Below are 24503 nucleotides of genomic sequence, written 5' to 3' on the forward strand. Positions count from 1 at the left end.
GAATAGCATTACATCATATGCATATACCCCATTTTGTCCACTAATCTGTTGATAGATATTTGGGTTGTTTCCACCATTTGGCTTCTATGCACATTGGTGTACAAGTATCTGTTTGAGCCCTTACTTTAGTTTTTGGGGATGTAAAGCCAGAAGTGAAATTTCTGGATCATATAATAATTCCATGTTTAACTTTTTGAGAAACTATTGTGTGTTTTCAAAAGCTCAAAACCCAAAAAGTAGGGAAATAAATGACCTCAGCAAAAGTAATGGTGGAAATAATAAAAGTAACCAGCAGGGGCAGGGAAAAATGGTAAGAAATTGATGAAATAAGATTTGAGATTACTTCAAAGTTCACACAATTGATAGAGGGGAAATAGAAAATTTATTTTTTCATCCTTTCTGGAGATTTGGAACTCTGAATCCTCATACAGTAGAATCCATTAAGCTAATCTCAGGGTCCAATGCTAAACTAAATTGGAGACGATTATAATCTATATCAGTTTTTAATAAAAACATCTGACTGTGTTTTATAGTTTGTGCATTCTAGGCATATTTAGCTATTTTCAGGAGGAAATGATCCAGAAGAAAATGAGGGAAAGTAAATTATTTCCTTATTGCATTTAAAGTAAATGAATCAAGAATAACACATGATATATAGTTTTAAATGCATGCTAATTCTGTTCCATTACTTAATTAGTTTCTGTACTCTAACTTGTGTCATAAGTTACAGCCCGGGTTAAAATATCTTTGTCTTATTTTTGTTGCTAGTCCATTCGGTTACTACAGCATATATTTCATTTTCAGTGTTTTGAAATTCATAAGATGACTTGAAATCCCAATGAGGACACTTAGCATATTTGAAATCTTTATTTACCTAAAGGAATGAAACAGAATCACAGCATGGTATGTTTGTTTGTACTCTTCTCTCCCAAATCTACAGCTTGAACTAACTGACATCAGACCATGACTTTGAAAATCTCCATCTGTCAAGTTTCTCCTGTTCCTATTAACTTTGATTTCTGGTGAATCTCTGATTTTTAATTATATTATTCAAATAAATTAGTATATATGAAGAATTTTTTAAAAATTTCTTTTACTATATCAGATAATGAATATGCTTCTAATGGAAAGCTTACACTATGATAGACCTTATTGTCCAGATTAAGGAAAGGGGAAAGAGAATTTCTTCTCTGTTTTTAGACGATGAAGTAGGCAGAGGCTGAATCTAATGTGCAAGAGAGCTTCACCTGGATGCAAACTGGTTTATTCATCAAATTCAAGTTTTGGAAGAAAGCAGTAAATAAATCAATTCACCCCTCATCTTTAGAGGATACCTGCAGTGCAATGGGAAATGACTTCAATAATTGTATCTAGACATTCTTGCTTGAACTAGCACACTGAATATTAGTCCCTGTGGAACATCTTCAGTTACTAACTGTCATGTGAAAATTTCCATCATTTTTCATAGGAAGAATACGATAAAATAATTATATATATATATGTATATATATATATACATATATATATTGCTGACTCTTTTAAACTGACAATTGACAAGCAGGTGAAAGTGAAAAGAGAATGATTTGGGCTCAGCTTATGGAATAATTTGGGGGGTGCATTAGAATCAGGGGGATATATCGACTTTATATAAATGTTTTTCTATCACCTCTTTTTAAAAATCACATTTGTCATTTGGCAATAGGAATAATCACAGAGTGCAATGCATTTATCAATGGTGTTTACTATAGTAAAAGTGATGGTTACTAAAAGTAACCACTTTTATAGACTAAAAGTGATGGTTACTAAAAATAAAACTCTTAAACTAGCTATCATTTCTTTTCCCCACCACCCCCCATCCCTCAATTCCCTGAGAGGAAAAGCACCATAAAGACATTAGGGGAAGGGAAGAGTGTAATTACATTAGGAGAACAAAATTACATTGTTTAATTTGGCAATTTATAATTTCGATAAGATAAAACCAAATCTAATCTCTTGTCAAATAGGTGAAAGAAAAACCATTTTCTGGTGACATTTCCAGTTTCAACTGACATATAAGTATGATTTGAACCTAAGTTCTCCTGGGTAATTTGTCAGCTATTTTCAGAAACCTAAGCTGCTTTCACAGTTGCTAAGTACATGGAATAAGATCGATGTCTGTTTTTCTGTCAGCTTTCCATACCTCATAAAGAATGTGCTAAATAAACTTAAATTATTGTTAAAAATATTTCTTCATTGTCATCAAAATCATTATGAGAAAGACATGTTGGATGAGAGACAGCATGTATATGATGCATACATAGTACTGAAATAGTAATAATTGACTATGATTGGTATATATGGATGCATAATGGGGGATTGGAATTTGCACTAAATAAGTCACTTTCTTACTTTGATAAGTAACTTGATTTCTCAGGTCTCAAAACCCTACTTTCTAAATGTAGGACAGCAGAGTGTAATGGCCAGGGCATAGAATATTATGCCAGACTGATTTTGTTTAAATCAAACCCATTCCCTACTAGTTGTGCAGCCATGGTGAAATTACATAAGCTCGGTCTGCTTTGCACTCCACATAGGTAAAATAAGAATAATAGTAATTTTGTTACAGAAATTAACATTGTCTACTTTAGAATCAGGTAAATCAAATTTTGTTGTTTGATACTTCCTGATCTGTCTGCTCTTAGTAAGACTTAAAAAAAAATTCAGAACTATTTCTAGTACTCTTTCCCTTAAAAATCTTGGGAATCTACATATAAAAATGATTTATCACAGCCAAATCTGTCATGGATTTGGCTTATTCTTCAAGCAACCTTAGATGTAGGAGACAAACGCTGTATTCAAATATCTCTAGAATTAAAACTAGTTCTAAAATATTGTCAGTTATATAGCTATTCCACACTCAAGTTGAAAATAAATTTTAACTGCATTAGTTCAGTTCAGTTGCTCACTTGTGTCAGACTCTTTGCGACCCCATGGACTTCAGCACGCCAGACTTCCCTGTCCATCACTAACTCCTGGAGCCTACCCAAACTCATGTCCATTATGTCGGTGATGCCATCTAACTGTTTCATCCTCTGTTGTCCCCTTCTCCTCCCACCTCTAATCTTTCCCAGAGTCTTTTTTAATGAGTTGGTTCTTTGCATCAGATGGCCAAAGTATTGGAGTTTCAGCTTCAGCATCAGTCCTTCCTAAGAATAACGAATTCCAAAGAATTTAACGGCATATATTTTCATAATTACCCACATAATTAAATTGTTCACTTCTGTTGCTTAGTATGAATCAACCATTCTTGGTTAATCCATTACATATTTTTTTGCTAATGGCCTTATACAAAAATATGAAAAGAAGGGAAATCTATTTTCTCAAAATTGTATTTTTTTATTAAACCTCTTTCTTTCTCTCTGTCTCTCTTTTGTCTCTCTCTGTCTCTCTCTCTCTGTCTCAGTTTCTTCCCTTCAGTTTGGGAAGTTTTTATTTAACACCAAACTTGAAGCTATTTCTTGGAGATTTATAAAAAATATAGTCAAATAAATTTTCTTGGAAGTTACAGTAGATAAATATCATGATATGATTTCTACCAAGACATTTGAAAAGTTTTTCCCATTTGATGGGAAACAACAATACAGACAGAAAAATAACAATTGCTTTCTCATGGCAGTATCACTAGCCACCATGATTGAAAGAACTGACATCACAAGAGAGAGCCCATTATCTGTTTCTATTGCTGAAGTTCCCTTATTATTTCCCATTAAGAGGCAGGTGAAATTCTAGAGGAAGAATTCTAGAATTTGCTTTGACCATCCAAGGAAGAGTGCCATTAGATTGAATTATAAGAAGTAAACCTCACTTTAAATACCAGGGCTCGTATTATTATGTCTTCCTGTTCTCATCTTGTATTTAGTGGATTCAGAATGGCAATAGTGCTCCTTTGAAATGTTCATCAGCATGCATTCTTCTGGGATCTGGACTGATATCAATTGTAGACAATAAAAGTGACAAAGGAAAGCAAGTTTTATTCCTATTGTCATTTGGGCTCTAAAATAATTTTGATTAACTATTTATTTTTATTTTTTATTTTTTTAAGCCAGTCAAATTTAGCAGTGGGGGGTTGTATACCAACTTTAGTGACACTAATGTTAATAAGTTCTGGTAACCCACTACCATCGGACCAGCCTGATTAACTTTTTAATTATCATTTTAACAAAAAATTACTGAAACTTTAAAATTCCTGATTGATAGGCCACCACTTATGAAACTTTACTTTGCATAAATTTTGAAGTGTTAAGATTACATTTTCAATCATTATAATAGTAGATGTATTACCATATTGTTATTTTAATTATGTGAAACATTGATTTTAGTTTAGAGACATATCTTCCAAATTAGTTAAAGGAATGTTCTTTTAATCTATTTGTAGCAACAATGATAAAAATAATATTATATTTAAATTTAGCAGACTGTTTCTCAGAACCACTTTAAGGTATTAGGAAAAAAAAAACAACGTTCACTTGTATCTCAGGCAATCCTCAAATTAAAGTGAAAATCAACGTTGCTTGAAGAGTACATTTTATTTCTTAATTTTTTCCTGATGTTTTCTCAAATAATAATTACTATTTTAAATACCCTATTTGCTAGTATATATTATGAACATGGGATGGGAGGAAGCATATTAAGTATAAGGATAAATATAAACTGATTTTGGTCTTACCTATCACTATACATCATTCAAGCTTTTGCCACAAGTTTTGTTTAATTTCTATTTTTCCCTTTAATCTTTCAGTTTAGAAAAACAGTTGTAATGGCAGAGTATACAATTTTTCAAGAATTAGTGGCAGAAATGTCTATATGGTATGGCTATATATTATAGCTAAATTAACATCAAATAAGAGGAACTAAAGTATTTTTTAAAAGCTGAAGTATATAAATGAAGTGTTCCGCTCATGCTACCTTATACACACTAATAGATATTTACTTTTAAATCACCTTGCTATCCTAATTATATTGGGCTTATGATTAATTAAATTATATATATTTAGTTATTAATATATACATTATATATATTTATATAATGTCCTAAAACAACCATTATATGGTCAAAAAAAGCAGAACACTATTTTCTCAATATCTCCAAAGCTCAGAACATTTCCTGCCATATTAGACATTCCGTATATATTGATTATAGAATTGTAATCATTTTCAGATTAAGTGAAAATAAATGTACCTTATTATGACAGAACTAGTAAAAACTACTTCTTTTCCAATATCTAATAGAAAAGCAATAAAGGAGTGGCTAGGAGCTCAGATTTCACTTAATTTCATAGATTGGTTCCTTTATCTATTGATTATAAAGGTATAATTATACCAACTTAGATTCCATCATAGTAACAACTTCATAGAATACTTGTGAATGGTATTGGGACATTTTATATAAAATATTTATAATGTGCACCATGTACCAGACATCCAATAGGCACTAGATACTATTGTAATATAATTCTTGCATTATTCAGGTTTCCCATCCATGAAGATAATCTTTCTTTGAAATTATATTTTATTCTATAAACACAGCAGTTTTATTTTTTATTTTCTTAAAGACTAATATATTCCTTTTATCTTTATTTCTGTTTAGTTTACATTATATTTGCCATTATTCATGAATGTAGGCTTTATTATGTGTTCTTTATATTAATGTTAATATAAAGAAAATAGATTGATTTTCATATATTTATGTTGTAGCCATCATCCTCTCTAAACTTACTTGTTCCTTTCTAAAATTACTTTCTGGTATTTTTTTAGTTGTTCTAAATTTCCACTATTTTTTACCTATCCTTGTTATTTTCATTTCATGTATCTTATTTTACTATTAAGGCTTTTGAAGGAAAAGTGTGTGAATATATAAAATGAAGCAATTTTATTCTCTTTAATGTAATGATAATGATTTTACTGTTTCATAGTAAATTAGATATTTGTTGTTGATTTGAGGTGTATTTATTTACATGCTACAGAAATATTTTTATCTCTAATTAGGCAGAAATTCATGAAAAAGTTAGTATATATATATTTAAGATCTAAAATTTTAATGTTTTCATGGTATAAAAAATTTTTGTCCATCTCTTATTGTGTCTTTATATGCTTTACAATAGAATAGAAAAGCATGGTCAATACTATGGACCAACTTTATCATCAATATTAGTTAGTGCATATCTGATTTAGATGTAGAAATTTTATTGACTGTTTAATCAATGCTTCAAAATCATTAACTTGACTGACATGTTGCTATACTACCATCTACATCATTGATCATGAACTGTAGTGTCATTTTGAAATAAAGCCTATAGCTGTGACACTTTTTTTGTACATTTTAAGTAATAAAACATATCTTACCCAGTTTGGGCTGCTATAACAAAATACTATAGACTGGGTAGCTTAAAAAACAAACATTTATTTCTCACAATTCTGGAGACAGGGAAGTTAAAGATCAAGGTGTCACTTGTAAGGGCTCCATTATTTCCCTTATGGAGGCTTCACCCACATGACATCATCTAAACCTTCCCAAAGACGCCACCTCCAAATCCCAGGGGAGAATCAAGGCTTTGACACAGGAATTTAGAAGAGACACAAACATTCAGTGCATAGTAGACCTATAGAAAGTTTTCTTGATGAAACCAGAAAACTCCCAATTGCTTATCTAAATATATAGCTACAATCCTTAGATTTCATTTGAACTATGCTGTAAAAAGGGAAAAAAAAAAAAAAAATCCATGTAATGGACTTTATTACAGACCAGTGTTTCTCAAAGGAGGGCATTTTGCTCCCAACGACACTTAGTAGTATCTGTAGTCAGTTTTCACTGGTTCTGGGAGTCTGCTACTAGCATGCAGTGAGTCACTGAGACCATGAACACTGGTAAGCATTCACAAAGCATGGGACAGCAGCCCTGTAACAAAGAATTATCCAATCCAAAATGCTGATAGTGCCACTTTGGAAAATCTCAATATAAAGAAAAGTGGATTATAATTTCCAGTGTCATTTTAATTTGGCTATCTTATTTGGTGTTTATATACAAATTTGAGATTGATTCTGACCAAATGTCAGACATTTTTCTTTTCTTTCATTTTATGTTTTTTCAAGTATTAGGAAGACCCTAACAAGGATGATTTCTATGATTTTTTTTTCAGCCTTGAGACTAGCTAAATTAAACTTTTTCAGCAAATGTCTCCCTCTGTACTTAACTGCTACTGCTACTACTGCTAAGTCACTTCAGTCGTGTCTGACTCTGTGCAACCCCATAGACAGCAGCCCACCAGGCTCCCCCATCCCTGGGATTCTCCAGGCAAGAACACTGGAGTGGGTTGCCATTTCCTTCTCCAATGCATGAAAGTGAAAAGTGAAAGTGAAGTCGCTCAGTCATGTCCGACCCTCAGCGATCCCATGGACTGCAGCCTTCCAGGCTCCTCCGTCCATGGGATTTTCCAGGCAAGAGTACTGGAGTGGGGTGCCATTGCCTTCTTTGTACTTAAAGGGCATGACAAAGTTCCACCAAACCTGTCTGCTCAGTCATGGCTCTGTGTAACCTACTTTTGAAGGACATGTCGCGGTCATGAGGTAGGGACAGTTATTGATTTTACTTTCATTTACTTTATTCTGTTACCATTTGCCAGGAATGTTTTATAGAGTTTCACATAATACAGTGGGCTCTCTGTATTTACAGGGTTCTGCATCCATAGAGTTAAGCAATCACATATTTAAAATGTTTGAAAAAAAACAATTTCAGAAAGTTCCTCAAAGCAAAATTTGAGTTTTCTGCACACAGGCAACTATTTACATAGTCTTTGAACTGTATTAGATTATATAAGTAATCCAGAGATAATTTAAAGTATATGTGGAAAGACGTTCTTAGGTTATATACAATACTATGCCATTTTATAGAGACTTGAGCATGTGTGGATTTTGGTATCCATGGGGAGGGGTTGGTTCTGGAACCAATGCCTCCTATATCCTAAGGGACAACTAACTATACTTTATGCCTGTATTTGTACAAGTAGAATTTCATTGTTAAAAGTCACTGCATGGCAAACATTGAATATTATTTAAAATGATGCCAAAGAAGCAGGTGAGGGTTGTGGAGAATCCTTCAAAAACTGCAATAATAGGTTCACAGAGAGCTATTTCAATTATATTTTACAAAGATTTAAGTTCTCAAATAATGTAACCCCAGATTTTGCATTGTGTCTCATCAGAGTTGCTATTTCAATAGACTAATCACACACTCTGATAGGGAATATGTAGAAAAAAATGAAAGCTTATAAGTGAGCCATATTTTAAAATGATGGCACAAAATCAATCATGCAGATGCTTAATTTTGCTTATCAGATTTTTGTCTGTGAAAGGTAAATCCAAGCATTATTTACAACTGGGAGGAATAGGATTCCTATTTTTTAACACCTAAATTATATGTTAAATTTAGAAGTTGGGAGATATAACTATTAAGATTATTTTTACCCTTTTCAGAAAATAAGACATTTAAAGAAGAAAATTTTAGCAACTTACTAAATACAGCTGTCATATATCTTGGATATTACTAAGAAGAAAATTTTAAAATATTTTATTCTATCATCAATTATTTTTCAGAACACATGGTATGTATGTCTATTATGTATGAACAAGTACACACTGAATACCTTTTATTTTCTTCATATGCATATTCTTACTTTGCTAAAATTTTTGGTCAAAAACCTATCTTTAGAAAATTCAGTTTCTGTACTTGCGTGTGTAAGAACCTAATATCTAAATATTTAAAGCAGTCAGTCTATATCCTTTCAAGTGGAGACAAGGGGCTATTTTTTATGAAAATAAGGAAAAAAATATTTTCTCACCTTTTAATGCTAATGTGGTGTGTGTGGGGGGGTGCTGTATATGTATGTGTGTTCTGATCATTTTCTATTTTATTTGCTTTGTCTGACACTACTTTCTTCCCAATGACAGTGTTTTCAGAACATTATTTTTTGCTTTTTTTTCCATTTGCTTTAATTGTTTGATTGGGTCAGTCGATTAAGATCTATCTTACATCATATGCTACTAGAGAACTTTCTTCTCTGTCTACTCCTGAATGTATCCAGGTAAGCTTACACAATCCCATGGAATAGTAGCATCCTTCAGAGTTCTTAGTGTAATCTCTATTCTTACTTTAAGGTAGTTTACTGAACTGAATGCCCAATAATCACTTCAATATTGTCATGGCTATATTCTGTTTCTGTTGAAATGATCATTAACTACAGTACCTGACTCCTGATAAAAGATGAAACTGTGAGAGTCAAGAGTTCCATTTAATATATGTTACTTTTGAAGCAATAATTAGATATTTAAGATTAATTATAATTATCATCTGAGTATAAAAGTTTGGTGATAAAAGTAGAAATTGAAGAAATGAATTTTGAACCAAGAATAGCATTTTAAAGTCATGGGGTTAGATAAAAGAGTGCAGATGGGGAGTGTGGATAGAGAAGAGAAGAGGTAGCAAGATTGGAGCCTGAAGCATTCATATTTAGAAGTGAGTTAGAGAGGATGCTTCAAGAGCTCTATCTGTAGAACTGAGAGCACTAGCATTGATTTGGTTAAAGTAGCATGACCCATTTCATAATTCGAAATCAGTAACCAAATAAAGGTCATAGGACTTAAACCCTAGAGATTTTATGAAACTCAGAAAGATTGAAAAACTGGTTCAATCTTCCTTTAGATAAGTCACAAGACTAGCGAAATTAACCTTGATATATTTATGTGTACAAGTTATAAATGGAAATGCTATTAATAATGTCTCACAATGACATTAAACAGGCTGTGATTATTCTGTCAGAAATAATATTAATGTGGGTAACCAAACTGTTGTCTCATGTCATCATCAAAACGTAATTAAGAATGCTTATCTACTCAGTTGATCAGAGCAAAAGATACCCAGGGATCAAGTTTAAATCTTTTTCCATAACTCTGTTGGTAGAAAACCTGAAACCAAAGACACCTTTTAACCTTTCTGTGCCTCACTTGACCTGTTGGTCCAGTGAATATAAAATGATGTTAACCTCAGAAAGGTGCTGCAAGAACTGGGTAACTGTTTATCTCATAAAAAAGGACTGGTAGAATAAAAGGACAAAAAAAAAAGAGGTAGATTAAAACATCCAGACAGTGAAACTTAAATAGAGAATTTTTGGTTTGGAGATATATATATATATATATATATATATATATATATATATATATATATTCAATTAAACTTCCAAATTGAATCAGTACCTTAACAAAAAACCTTGTACATTAAAATAAAAACTTACAATGGTGGTAAAATAATGTGCATAAAGGGGGAAAACGAAGTCCAGGTTTGCTTTTAATATTGGCTGTAACACTAAATTCTGTCATTATAAAGAATTGTGTACTTACGTGATTTGTAAATCCTGGCTTTACTCTATAGAATTTGATATTATTATTTCTAGCTTTCTCTGTTTGCTCTTTAGTTTGACTTAACAGATCTCAGGTATTTCAGTTATTTTCCAAATAACTTGTATGTTGAATAAGTCACTGGTTGTTCAATGTACTGTATCTTTTCACTCTGACTTAGTCTTTACAAGGTAAATCTTGCTGCATTGCATATGACTTGCTAAGATTTATTCATCCAGTGAAACTGAAAATTTAATAATCTTAGCCATGAAAAAAAAGGTGAATCTTAAGATTTTTGATCCTTTTAAATTTTCGCCTGTATTTTTCCTTACAGACAATAACGCTGGATAGCTATACGTCACATAATGTGGTAATACTCCCTGAGAACTTAAAATCCTTTACCTTACCATTACATAATCAGTTCAATTCAATAAAGTCCTTTTCAAATGTGCTTTATTTGCTTTCCAGTTTTGTAGTTGGGGAGTTTTCCATGGGTCAAAATAAAAGTAAAATCAGTCTACAGACTAGTAAATTTAAGTTATTGATGTCAGTTGTACACAGTGTGAATTACAATTGTACCAGCTTGGGCACATTTAATTAGCTAATACAGAAAACAGTAAAAATTTTAACAGTATTGTAAGATGAAAAAGAACAACCCTGGATTTTTTCCTTTATATTTTGTATGTAGTTTTAATTTTTAAATTCTCTACATGCATATTGATTTTATCATAAAAATATAAGATGATCTATACTCTATTTACATTCTTAAAGACTATAATATTTTTTGGATTTGATGTACTATAGTTTCATTATTCTTTTGTTTCTTGTTATTTATACCATTTCCATTTTTTAAATATTTTAAATGATACAATTAAAAACATCCATGTTTTATACCACATTTTGTTTATTCATTAATTTGATGGACATTTCAGTATTTTCACCTTTTTGTCTATTGTGAATAAAACTATAATAAACATTGATTTAAGAATATATATTTGAATTCTACTGTAAGGGACTATATTGTGCTTCCTCAAATTCACATTGAAGTCCTTAATCCCAATACCTCAGAATATGACTGTGTCTAGAGATAAGGCCTCTAATGAGTGAGAGAGTCAGGTCCTAGGCAGGTTGATAGGGAAGCTAGGGGTCCCCAAGGAGAGAGGGGTCTGGAATTCTCAAGGAGGAAGAAAGGACAAACTTTTTTTCTTTCTCCACATTCCTTAGGATTATATAACAATAATATATCTTTGGATTCAACCTTCTGTTATCTTAAAATGTTAATTATGGGAGTAGACCTGGTCTTTACAAGGATGTATCTTGCCTAAGGACAGTGTTATCTTAAAATGTAAATTATGGGAGTAGGTCTGATGAGGTCTTTACAACCTCCAGATATTCTTTGGATTATATAACTTCATTGTTAACACTAGCAAGGAGGTACTGTTTCTGCCCACTTCTGATGCCTATATCAGAAGCTTTCTCTATCTCCTTTATACTTTAATAAAACTTTATTACACAAAAGCTCTAAGTGATCAAGCCTCGTCTCTGGCCCCGGATTGAATTCTTCTCCTCCGGGGGCCAAGAATCCCGGTGTCTTCGTGTGATTCAACAACAACCTTTCATGAGGTAGTTAAGGTTTGTGAGATCATTACGGTGGGGCCCTAGTCCATTGTGATTTGTGTTATTTTAAGAGGAGAACATTAGGACACAGAGACACAGAGGGAAGACCATGTGAAAACAGAAGGAGAACATGGGTTCTATAAACCAAAGAGAGGGGCCTCAGCAGAAATCACTTTGATCTTGACTTCTAGCCTCCCAACTGTGAGTAAATTTCTGTTGTTTAAGCCATAAGTCCATGGTATTTTGTTATGGTAGCCCAAGCAAACTTGGGATACTTGCTTTCAAATTCTTTGGGTACATACCTAGGAGTTGAATTTCTGGATCATATATTTATTTTTATTTCTGGGTCATAAGTTAATTCTGTGCTTAAATTTTTGAAAGATAATTAATTCTTTCTATAAACATATGAGTACTTACCCCATGCCAAGATTTTGAGCTATTATTTAGAAATCAAGGTAAATACATTTCTTTTTTTTTTTTTTTCCAGAGAGCTCACTATCTAAAAGATTAGAATATTATAAGATTAAAAAGTCAGATGCAGTAATAAAAATGTTTGAAAGTTACTGAAGTTTAATTCACAATATATATTTGACAACATTAAATGATTTTACTTTATTCCTAAATTAATATGTAAAAATGGCAATATATCCTTATAGTAGTATCTTTGTGCAGTTCATTGTACGAGAAAAAAAAGTCACAAATCCCCACTGCTTTCAGCCATATTTCTGTAATCTGAAGGTTCACGGCCCCCAACAAGAAGTAGAATCTATTTCCTTACCTCTCCTATTGGTCTTTAGTCACATGATTTGCTTTACCCAATGCAACATTAGGCAAAATGATTTAAGCAGTCTGCAAAAATGCTTGCACACTGAGGCTCACTCTTTTAGTAAGTTTGAATCTCTAAAGTCATCATATGAAAGAATCTAAGTAATCTGTTGGAGGATGAGAGACTGTGTAGAGAATTGAAGCGGCCCAGGTAATAAGATTATATCTGATCACAGACATTAATAGAATTATTTTTAAAAATCTAGAAAAAGAGCAGCTCTTTGGAAAATAAGCTGCACACTTCTGTAAGTCTGTAGAAATGCCACTCAAAATTCTTATCTCGGTATTCTGATTTTTTTTGTGTGTGTGATTTTCAGTCTTACTATGTATGAAGCATATACACTAATCAGTTCAATTAAAAAATTGTAATTTTTTATCTTTCTCTTTCTTTAATTTCTACTTTTATCTTTATGGGTTCCCATTCTTATTCTCACTTTAGTCTTCTACAAAGATTTCTTGTCTTTGTAGTCTCTTGTTGTGAGTGCTTAGATTACAGATTTTGCACCTCTCTCTCTTTATAAATATAAGCATGCAAAATTATAGATTTCTCTTTAAGCACTGATGTTTGCATTCCTTAAGGTCTGATACACTTTAGTATCATTATTATTCTGTTGAAAATATTATCTAATTTTGTGTGCTTCTGTTTTTAATTTGTGGATATTGAAAATCTGAGATACTGCCCTGTTAGGAAATATCCACTGATATGTATTGAGGGATAAAAGGACAACATGTCTTCATCTTATTTGAAGGAAAGAGACAATAATAAAGGCAATATAGGGAATTTATAGTTTGTAGTAATTATTAATACTATTCTGTCTTTTCCATACATTTGAACTTATTGCAAATTGAACATTTAAAAGAAAATAAAGCTATTAGTCAATGACAAAAATATTTGTTGCTGGAAGATAAAGATGGTTCAACATTAAGGAATCTGAAAGTGCATTTCAATATGCTAAATAATTAAGTGAGAATAACTGTATCATTATCTCCATAGTTTAAATATATTAAAATTAAATATTTATTTCAAATAAATTTCAATAAAAATTATTAACAACCATAGAATAGAAATAAAGTCCTTGTTTTGGTAGAGTACATTTATGATAAATATACCATATTTCTCATTTATAACAAAATATTATCAGTAGAAGGATACCCTTGAATTCAGAAACTAGATTTTAGGATACCCACTACCATAACTACTCTTGAATGTAAAATCTGAGATAATTAGAAATTAAATAAAAGCAATAAAACTATAAAATACATGAAAGTGTGAAAATAAGTGAAATGAAGATTCTCTTCATTTTCAGAAATTATAAGAATTATTTATATTTATTATTTATTGCATAATTATTTATGCAAATTTGGAAAACTCAGCAGTGGCCACAGGACTGGAAAAGGTCAGTTTTCATTCCAATCCCAAAGAAAGGCAATGCCAAAGAATGCTCAAATTACCACACAGTTGCACTCATCTCACACGCTAGTAAAGTAAGGCTCAAAATTCTCCAAGCCAGGCTTCAGCAATACGTGAACTGTGAACTTCCAGATGTTCAAGCTGGTTTTAGAAAAGGCAGAGGAACCAGAGACCAAATTGCCATCATCTGCTTGATCATCGAAAAAGCAAGAGAGTTCCAGAAAAACATCTATTTCTCCTTTATTGACTATGCCAAAGCCTTTGACTGTGTGGATCACAATAAACTGGAAAATTCTGAAAGAGATGGGAATACCAGACCACCTCACCTGCCTCTTGAGAAACTTGTATGCAGGTCAGGAAGCAACAGTTAGAACTGGACATGGAACAACAGACTGGTTCCAAATAGGAAAAGGAGTACATCAAGGCTGTATATTGTCACGCTGCTTATTTAACTTACATGCAGAGTACCTCATGAGAAAAGCTAGACTGGAAGAAGCACAAGCTGGAATCAAGATTGCCAGGAGAAATATCAATAACCTCAGATATGCAGATAACACCACCCTTATGGCAGAAAGTGAAGAGGAATTCAAAAGCCTCTTGATGAAAGTGAACGTGGAGAGTGAAAAAGTTGGCTTAAAGCTCAAGATTCAGAAAATGAAGATCATGGCATCCGGTGCCATCACTTCATGGGAAATAGATGGGGAAACAGTGGAAACAGTGTCAGACTTTATTTTTTTGGGCTCCAAAATCACTGCAGATGGTGACTGCAGCCATGAAATTAAAAGACGCTTACTCCTTGGAAGGAGGGTTATGACCAACCTAGATAGCATATTCAAAAGCAGAGACATTACCTTGCCAACAAAGGTCGGTCTAGTCAAGGCTATGGTTTTTCCAGTAGTCATGTATGGATGTGAAACTTGTACTGTGAAGAAAGTTGGGTGCCGAAGAATTGATGCTTTTGAACTGTGGTATTGGAGAAGACTCTTGAGAGTCCCTTGGATTGCACTGAGATCCAACCAGTCGATTCTAAAGGAGATCAATGTTCTTTGGAAGGAATGATGCTAAAGCTGAAACTCCAGTACTTTGGCCACTTCATATGAAGAGCTGACTCATTGGAAGACTCTGGTCCTGGGAGGGATTGGGGGCAGGAGGAGAAGGGGACGACAGAGGATGAGCTGGCTGGATGTCATTACCGACTGGATTGACGTGAGTTTGAGTGAACTCCAGGAATTGGTGATGGACGAGGGAGGCCTGACGTGCTGCAATTCATGGGGTCGCAAAGAGTCAGACACGACTGAGCGACTGAACTGAACTGAACTGATGCTGCATGCTGCTAAGTCACCTCAGTCGTGTCCGACTCTCTGCGACCCCATAGACAGAAGCCCACCAGGCTCCTCAGTCCCTGGGATTCTCCGGAAAGAATACTGGAATGGGTTGCCATTTCCTTCTTCAATGCATGAAAGTGAAAATTGAAAGTGAATTTGCTCAGTCATGTCCAACTCTTCGCGACCCCATGGACTGCAGCCCACCAGGCTCCTCCATCCATGGGATTTTCTAGGCAAGAGTACTGGAGTGGAGTGCCATCGCCTTCTCCAAATAAGAAAGTATAAAACATGGCTACTTAGAGATCCACATAAAATAAATAACAACTTTCTTATATGTTATCAAAATAGCTATATAAGAAATTTAGTTCATGCTAGGAAATATATGTGTATATACATATTACCTATCTGCTCAGTCCTGTCCGACTCTTTGTGCCATGAAATTTTCCAAGCAAGAATACTGGGCTGCCATTTCCCATTCCAGAAGATCTTCCCAACCCAGGGGTTGAACCCAAGTTTCTTGCACTGGTAAGAGGATTCTTTAGTGCTGCGCCACCTGGGAAATCCACCTAGGGATAAACCTAATAAGAGATTTATGGGAATAATGTACTGATATTTACTAGCTTATATAGAAGAGACAAAAATCCAGAGAATTACTTATAATGCATGGCAAAACTATTTAAATACCTCAATTATTTCCAGTCTATGCTATTGATTTAAAGTAGTATCAGTCAGTTCGTTCTGAAAAATTCTTTAGAACCAGAAAACCTATTTCTAAAGTTTACCTGTAAAATTAGAGTAAGAGTAGGAATTGCAAAGAAACTTTTGAAGAGAGTATAGTTCTGCCAAACTTCTCTATTTTTACTAAGCATGTAATATTTATCTAAATATGTGATAGTAATGTTAATACAAACCAAACTATTTAATTTTGGATTAGAAAAATGAAGTTGTGGAAGAGACAAGTTAAGACTAAATATTTGTATTATAGTTTCTTAAATGTGGTCTTTCAAATCAATGAATCATTATCTGATTATATTTCAATGTATCCATATTATCTGATTATATTTGTGTCAGTTGCATGTGAATATTATATTATGTCTAAAATTTAACCATTTGTGTTTGTGTCCTCAGTAACATAATCACAATTTTCTTTATAATTATTGTCTATCTTTATTGAACCATTTGATATAATGTATGTTTTTATGTTATGAAAATCTTTCTTGACATTTTTTTGTTGAATTTAATTTCTTTTGCAATTTTGTCACTAGATTTTCTATACTCATATTTTTAAGTGAGATTATTCTGGGATGTATGTGTGTGGGGGCCAATATATGTACATATCTGTCATATATGTATGTAAACATACTCAGGCATGCACAAGTTTATGCTAGTTTTGTAAAACTTATAGTTTTCTCCTATTTTTCTTTGTTTGGGATCAATTTATACATTAAGGAAACTGTGTGTTCATTCTCTTTTTGAAAGAAAAATTCTGGTCCAGAGCCATTTTTAGAGCTAAGTCTTTGATAAATTTCTCATTTTAATTGGCTTATTTGTATCATTACTCTTTCAGTATTGATTTCTTCTGGCATCAGTTTTGATGATTTTAGACTACATTAATTCTAAAAAGGATTTGAAAAATTTACATTTTATTTTTGTTTTTTTATGGAATATTTACTAAATTATATTTCTATGTTTTGTCCTAACAAGTCTTTCATTTTCTTGCTATATCATTATACATTTAATGTAGGTAAATATTTTTAACAAAACAACATTTGTATTACATCTTTACCATCTGAGCCGTAGAGCTTCCCTGGTAGCCCTACCATCTTTCAGATGGTAAAGAATCCAGCTGCAATGTGGGAAAACTGGATTCAATCCCAGGGTCTGGAAGGTCCCCTGGAGAAGTGAATGGCTACACACTCTAGTATTCTTACCTGGAGAATTCCATGGACAAAGGAGCATAGCAGGCTACAGTCCATGGGGACACAGACAGTTGGACATGACTGAGCGACTAACTTACACACACATGTATAATATATAAAGAAGATACGTAAATACCTCTGTATAATCCCTACAATTAAATTCATTAAAGATCAAATAAAAAATGAAAAAGTACTATTAAATATCATCAAATAATTTCTCAGCACCAAGGTATCAAGTGAGTGATATGAAGTGTAAACCAACCATCTGCTATGTTTCATGTTTTTGTAATATACTTGTTTCCTTCATCATAATGCTAGCAAAAATTATGTGTGCAGTCATTAGATGATTTCCGGGCATGCTGTTCCTTCCAGATGTAATTTTGTGATCAATCTTTTTTTGTTTCCTCTTCAATTTACTCATTTAGTAAGAATTTAGTGAATATCTATGTGCACATTGCTCTGTACTCAAATTAGTGATTTAAAAATAGTGTGGAATATGTCTCTTTTCTAGGACAATTTGTTGTGCATGGGCACATAGGAATAAACCCTAATAATTTAAATTTACATACAACATGAAATATACAGATGTCTGATACAGAAAATAAGTGCAAAAATAACAGAATAGGCCTAAAGAGACTGAGTCAGAAATATAATAAAAATATGGACTTGAATTGGACAATAAGTAATAAGTAAATTTTGAGAATAGAAAGACAAGGGGAATAGAAAGACAATTGGAAAAGTAAATACTTTACTTCAAAAGTAAATATTTGAAGTAAGTATTCTTTCAAAAATCACTTTTCTGTTTTCATTCCAATAAAATTTTGGTAATGTTGGCCCAATAGAAACTAAGATGTTACCATATAATATATAATAATTACTTTTTTGTGTGTCCACATTTAGTTTTGAGGAAAGAGAAGAGAAATATACATCTTCATCTGCTATAAGATGTTCCCTCTGTATATATTAAAAAAATTGTTACTGTTTTGTTGTTTTGGAAAAGCAAGATTCAATTTAATAAATATAAATGATTATTACAGGATGGGAGAAGATTATTATTACAGTTAATAGTTATTGAGTCCTTGCAGAATGCCAAGTGCTCTTCCGTTAACCCATCTTTGGGTTAACTGTAAAGACTGGCATTACTGTAAAGCTATTTTACCAGCATAGAAATTCTAGTGGTTACTTGGGTCCTAATAAATCACAGCCTGTAAAGGCAGGATTTGAACTCAGTCGCATACAGCTAGAACAGGCAGCGTGCTCCATTTTATGAGTAGATCTGAGGCTTTTGCCCCTGACTCAGTGACTAGAAAGGAAACTACAATCCCTTTTTGCTCTTAGGAGAGTGACTGCAAACATACCATGTGATTGTAAGAATGAGAGATTTGTGAACGCACTGCTTCCTGACTCCCTTAGAGCAGTGTGAATGCAGGCTGAGACTGACTCTTGTCCTTCAACTATTTAAACAAGAGTTAGACCCCATTAGATCTCAGATGGGTTTTTCTACCTTGACACCTGGACATACAGTTGCTGTGGTCCTCTTTTAAACCAAGCAACTTATGGACCAATTTGATAAGTAAAAGTCCATTTTAAAGGAGAAAGTATAAGGAGAAAGTATGGACAACAGGCTTCATCTGTAAAAGAAAGCAAAGGTCAACTTTTTAATGTCTGTGTTTATCAGGAAAATACTGTCCTCAGAGCTCTCACAATTACAGAAATCAGACACAGAAATAAACCTACTCTTATGTACTTTGTGCCATATTTACATTGCTTTTTAAGTGACAAGACTGTTTTATATGTTACTGTGGAATAGAATATAGGAATGTGTATTAGCCGTGTTTCAATAATAAAGGTAATACACAAAACAGTTAAAATTCTAGTTGTGATAGATTAGAACACAGTATTTTCTTTCAAAGTTTTTAGAATATGTTGATTACTTTAATAAATTTATATTTTCTTTATGTGTGTGTGCTCAGTTACTTTAGTCATGTTCAGTATTTTCTTTTGATATAAATAAATGTATGTTGTGATTATATAAAAAATAATTATTTTCAGTTTTTGTAAATTTGTAAGAGAACTTTCTGAGACTCTAAAATTTAGCCTTAACTGTATTAATCACAGTAGCTTCTCTCTTCACACAGTTAATTACTTTAGGTTATCTAAGTAATATCCATAATTTACACTCAGATAATTCAGCTGGATTTATACAGAACTAGACATGGAACCACAGACTGGTTCCAAATAGGAAAAGGAGTACATCAAGGCTGTATATTGTTACCCTGTTTATTTAACTTCTATGTGAACCTCATGTGAAATGCCAGGCTGGATGAATGACAAGTTGGAATCAAGATTGCCAGGAGAATTATCAGTAATCTCAGATATGCAGATGACATCACCCTTATGTCAGAAAGCAGAGAGGAACTAAAGAGACTTTTGATGAGAGTGAAAGAGGAGAGTGAAAAAGTTGGCCTAAAGTTCAACATTCATCTAAGTGCCACGGAAGAGGCGGGGAGAAGCCCAAGGAGGCGGGACAGGAAGTGAGATCACGCTCCCCGGGGTGAAAGGTTAGCGGAAGTGCCCTTTCTTCCTTTCTGCTGTAGTCCCAAGTGGTAGCTGCCGAAATGGGCAAGTTCATGAAACCCGGGAAGGTGGTGCTGGTCCTGGCTGGTCGCTACTCCGGACGCAAAGCGGTCATCGTGAAGAACATTGATGACGGCACCTCAGACCGACCCTACAGCCACGCTCTGGTTGCTGGAATTGATCGCTATCCCCGCAAAGTGACAGCTGCCATGGGCAAGAAGAAAATTGCCAAGAGGTCAAAGATCAAGTCTTTTGTGAAAGTTTATAATTATAATCACCTCATGCCCACAAGGTACTCTGTGGATATCCCCTTGGACAAAACTGTTGTCAACAAGGATGTCTTCAGAGACCCTGCTCTCAAACGCAAGGCCCGACGAGAGGCAAAGGTCAAGTTTGAGGAGAGATACAAGACGGGCAAGAACAAATGGTTCTTCCAGAAGCTACGGTTTTAGGTCTGTCTCAGTTAATAAAAATATTTTTAAAAAGTTAAAAAAAAAAAAGTTCAACATTCAGAAAACTAAGATCATGGCATCCGGTCCCATCACCTCATGGCAAATAGATGGGGAAACAGTGGAAGCAGGGGCTGACTTTATTTTTTGGGGCTCCAAAATCACTGCACACGATGATTGCAGCCATGATATTAAAAGACGCTTACTCCTTGGAAAGAAAGTTATGATCTACCTAGACAGCATATTAAAAAGCAGAGACATTACCTTGCCAACAAAGGTCCATCTAGTCAAGGCTATGGTTATCCCAGTGGTCATATATGGATATGAGAGTTGGACTATAAAGAAAGCTGAGTGCCGAAGAATTGATGCTTTTGAACTGCAGTGTTGGAGAAGACTCTTGAGAGTCCCTTGGACTGCAAGAAGATCCAACCAGTCCATTCTAAAGGAGATCAGTCCTAAGTGTTCACTGGAAGGACAAAGGTGAAGCTGAAACTCCAATACTTTGGCCACCTGATGTGAAGAGCTGACTCATTTGAAAAGACCCTGATGCTGGGAAAGATTGAAGGCAGGAGGAGAAGGGGACGACAGAAGATGAGATGGTTGCATGGTGTCACCAACTCAATGGACATGAGTTTGGGTAAACTCCCGGAGTTGGTAATGGACAGAGAGGCCTGGTGTGCTGCGGTCCATGGGGTAGCAAGGAGTCAGACATGGCTGAGTAACTGAACTGAACTGAACTGAAGTGATATATATATATATATATATATATATATATACACATACATACATATATATATACACACACACACATACACATATAAACACACACATATAGAAATTCAAAAAATAAAAATGAAGAGGAAATAAAAACAATAATAATAACTAAAATAGTCATGGGGAACATTGATTATACTAGAAATACCAAAGGATTGAGACAATAATGTTTTCTTTTAGATCAAATGATCTTAATAATCTCTTCAATCATCTATTTTATTTTCCTAAAATAGATTATTAAGACCTTTCTGCTATGTGGCAGTTGGGATGTACCAAGTGGATAAAATAACAGCCTAGGAAACTGCTTGTTGAACCCACTTATTACAGTTCTCATTTTTAATATAATTCAGGCAACCTTACATGAGCTTATATTCTGAGCTAAATCTAACATAGTTCTGTTTTTTGATCTCAAATCCACCAAAACTTCAGTCCTATTGAAGTGTTAGTATCAATATCACATCTCATAAGCTGCTAGTATTTAAACACTGAGATAAAAATATAGACATAGACAGAGGTAGATAAAAATATAGCCTCTTCAAAGACATAAAACATTTCAGTCCATGATGTATTAAGCACAAAGAGTGGATGATTGTTTGTTTTATGTGTGTAAATAACATGCAGAAAAAACTCTAGTTGCTTGAAACAAATATAGGGAATGAGAGCGTTATACTATGCTAACAGTCATAAATTACAGCTATCCTGAAAAATGAATTTGTTACATAAAATAATTAAAATGTTGTTCAATAGGTCACTAGTATTAAACATTCAAAACTTCAGTATTCTATTCACCTCCGAACACATTTTCTATTGTTTTTCCTGGGAATTGACTTCTCATTTTGGGGAACTGTCATTTTGATGGGGGTTAACATCAAAGATCATCTTCCCACAGGGTCATGTTACTAGAGAGTTTGAAGACAGCTGTGGTGGGATTTGCTTTATATTAAACTTAGTCTGAAGGAGAAAGGGAGGCCCCCAGGTACACCATCACAGCAGGGCATTTCAAAGTAATGCTTGGCTGGTGGCCACTTTGAACTGTGATATATAGATATTGCTGAAGTGTGTTTCTTTCCCTTTACCATCACAGATATTAATTGTAAATGTTTGATAAGCACTTTTTACAGAGTAGAATCTCCTATTACTTATTGGCTTTTAAATTTTATATAACTACAAAAATTATCATTTTATATGAGTACTTTTTAAATGTTTATTTTATGCTGTCCCCCAAAATAGAATAACATCATCTCCATTTGAGTTCCTTCTAATTAATTATTCAAGACATCAAAAATTATCCATAAATACTGAATTATTTTCATACTATATGATAGTTTTAGAATTTCCTTACACTTTTTACCAGTCTTGAATTATAACTATGAAGGAGAATATATACACAAAATATTAAATGGAAAAGGTTAAAAAATCTGTGTGGCTTAAGTAGCCCAGACTCTCAGTACCTAGATGTGGATGAATTAATCATCAATGACTAATATATGTTTTGTATAGTTTGAATTTTATTAATTTGCATAATGAAGGAACTTCAGCCCATTGGAATCCATGGGAAATCAATCATTTCATGTACAGTGTTCACTTCCCAGCTTTGGAACCATAATGCCTGGAAATGACAAAGTAATTCCCAGAATTTCAGTGTTAATTACAATGTAGTACATCACTGGGGCCCTTGTTTGAGAAAAAAAAAATCTTTTAGAGATCTGTATTACATTTCTGGCCACTTCAAATACAGTTGTAATTGTATAAGGAACAGATTATGTTTCCTAATTTTGATTTTAAGCATTTTCGTAAGTGTTATCAAAGATATTTATTTTATAATTTTTGCAAACTTTTAGAAAGAAATTGCTAATCCTTATAAGTCTCATAAAAGTAGTTTGGATCCAGGGTATCATAGTGGATATTGTGAAAGTGTCCACATTTACTACATAATACTTCCTGGGCAACCATTATCCCACTGTACGGCAATAGGAGGGCTGAGACCATTCACAGCTGTATCACTCAACTGGGAACTGCCTTCAGCCATAGGAAACTAATAGCTCAGAGGGTGTCCTTGCTAGAACACAGCCTGAGGTGAGCTGCTGGCCAATGATGGAGAGGGGGTACAAATGTCTAACTTCTGTGCCTCAGTTTGGAACAATGATGAAGCCCTATCCAAACTCCAGAGCTCCTCATAGAGTCAGCTGAATCCCCCATTGTCATCATGGTATTTGTCTTCTTCTCCCTCTCAATCTAATTTCTCATTTCTTTATTGATGTATATTGTAAGAGTACTCCACAACAAAGCTTCTACTTTCTATCGCTCATTTCATGATCTGTTCCAGGAAACTCATGTAACACCATTATGCTTGGAGTAGCCTCAGGAAATCCACTCTAAACAGCAGACCTTCTGAACAGCAGATCCAAATAAATCTACCATTCTATTTGTTATTTATATTCAATTATTTATGTCTGATTCACTAATATATATTACCGTTCATTCTAAAACAAGAAATACCACCATAAAAATAAATCTTGAAAGATGTTACCTTCTTGTCCCATTTTTAACCATTACTCACATGTAGAAAATATTTTATTAACAAAAACAATAGGAGTAACAGAAGTTACCATTATTCACTCTCTGATACTGGGACATTTAAATAGATTCTTTAATTTCACCTCAGTTTTGCAAGGGATATTATTATCAACACGTAAATTTCATTTATCTAATCCTCAGTGTAAATTACTGATGAAATTTTTAGCAAATGTAAAAAAATAAAACTGATTTGGGTAAATGTTATGGAACTGACAACTGCTTAAAGATAATAAATGACAAGACAACATCAAGCCCCAGATCAAAAGGATTCCAAATCCCAAGGGCTTTCCATTTATTAGGTAGTTTCTTAAAGTGTACAGAAACTAATAGTCTGGGGCATACATATATATAGATTCAATTACAGCTGAAAAATAATCACATACAGCCAATTTAAATGTAGAAGAAAGAGGAGAAAAGGAGATGGAGGGGGAGCAGAGGAAGAAGGAGAAAGATGATATAGAAACTCAGCTATAGAAACTTACTCTAATCTATACGGAGAGCTCATAGTAATAGAGGCTGAGTCCTAAAAGGAAGTACTCTGAGAGACAGAAAATGAAAGATGCCAGTCAGAAGACCTGGAACCAGAAACTGGCACAGCATAGTT

The 24503-nt window shown here is 33.5% G+C and overlaps 1 protein-coding gene across 1 annotated transcript; it reads left to right on the forward strand.

The window, feature by feature from the left end:
* Positions 1-20089: 20089 nt before the first annotated feature.
* Positions 20090-20599, forward strand: LOC147370606 (large ribosomal subunit protein eL27). Its single transcript, XM_086407657.1, has one exon. The coding sequence runs from the start codon at positions 20141-20143 to the stop codon at positions 20549-20551; it is 411 nt and encodes a 136-aa protein (XP_086263783.1). The 5' UTR covers positions 20090-20140; the 3' UTR covers positions 20552-20599.
* The last annotated feature ends 3904 nt before the right edge of the window (positions 20600-24503 follow it).

This window comes from Bos grunniens, chromosome 6 (assembly GCF_055505025.1).
Source record: "Bos grunniens cultivar Pamir isolate PY7600 chromosome 6, Bosgru_T2T1.0, whole genome shotgun sequence".
In the NCBI taxonomy this organism is placed as follows: domain Eukaryota; kingdom Metazoa; phylum Chordata; class Mammalia; order Artiodactyla; family Bovidae; genus Bos; species Bos grunniens.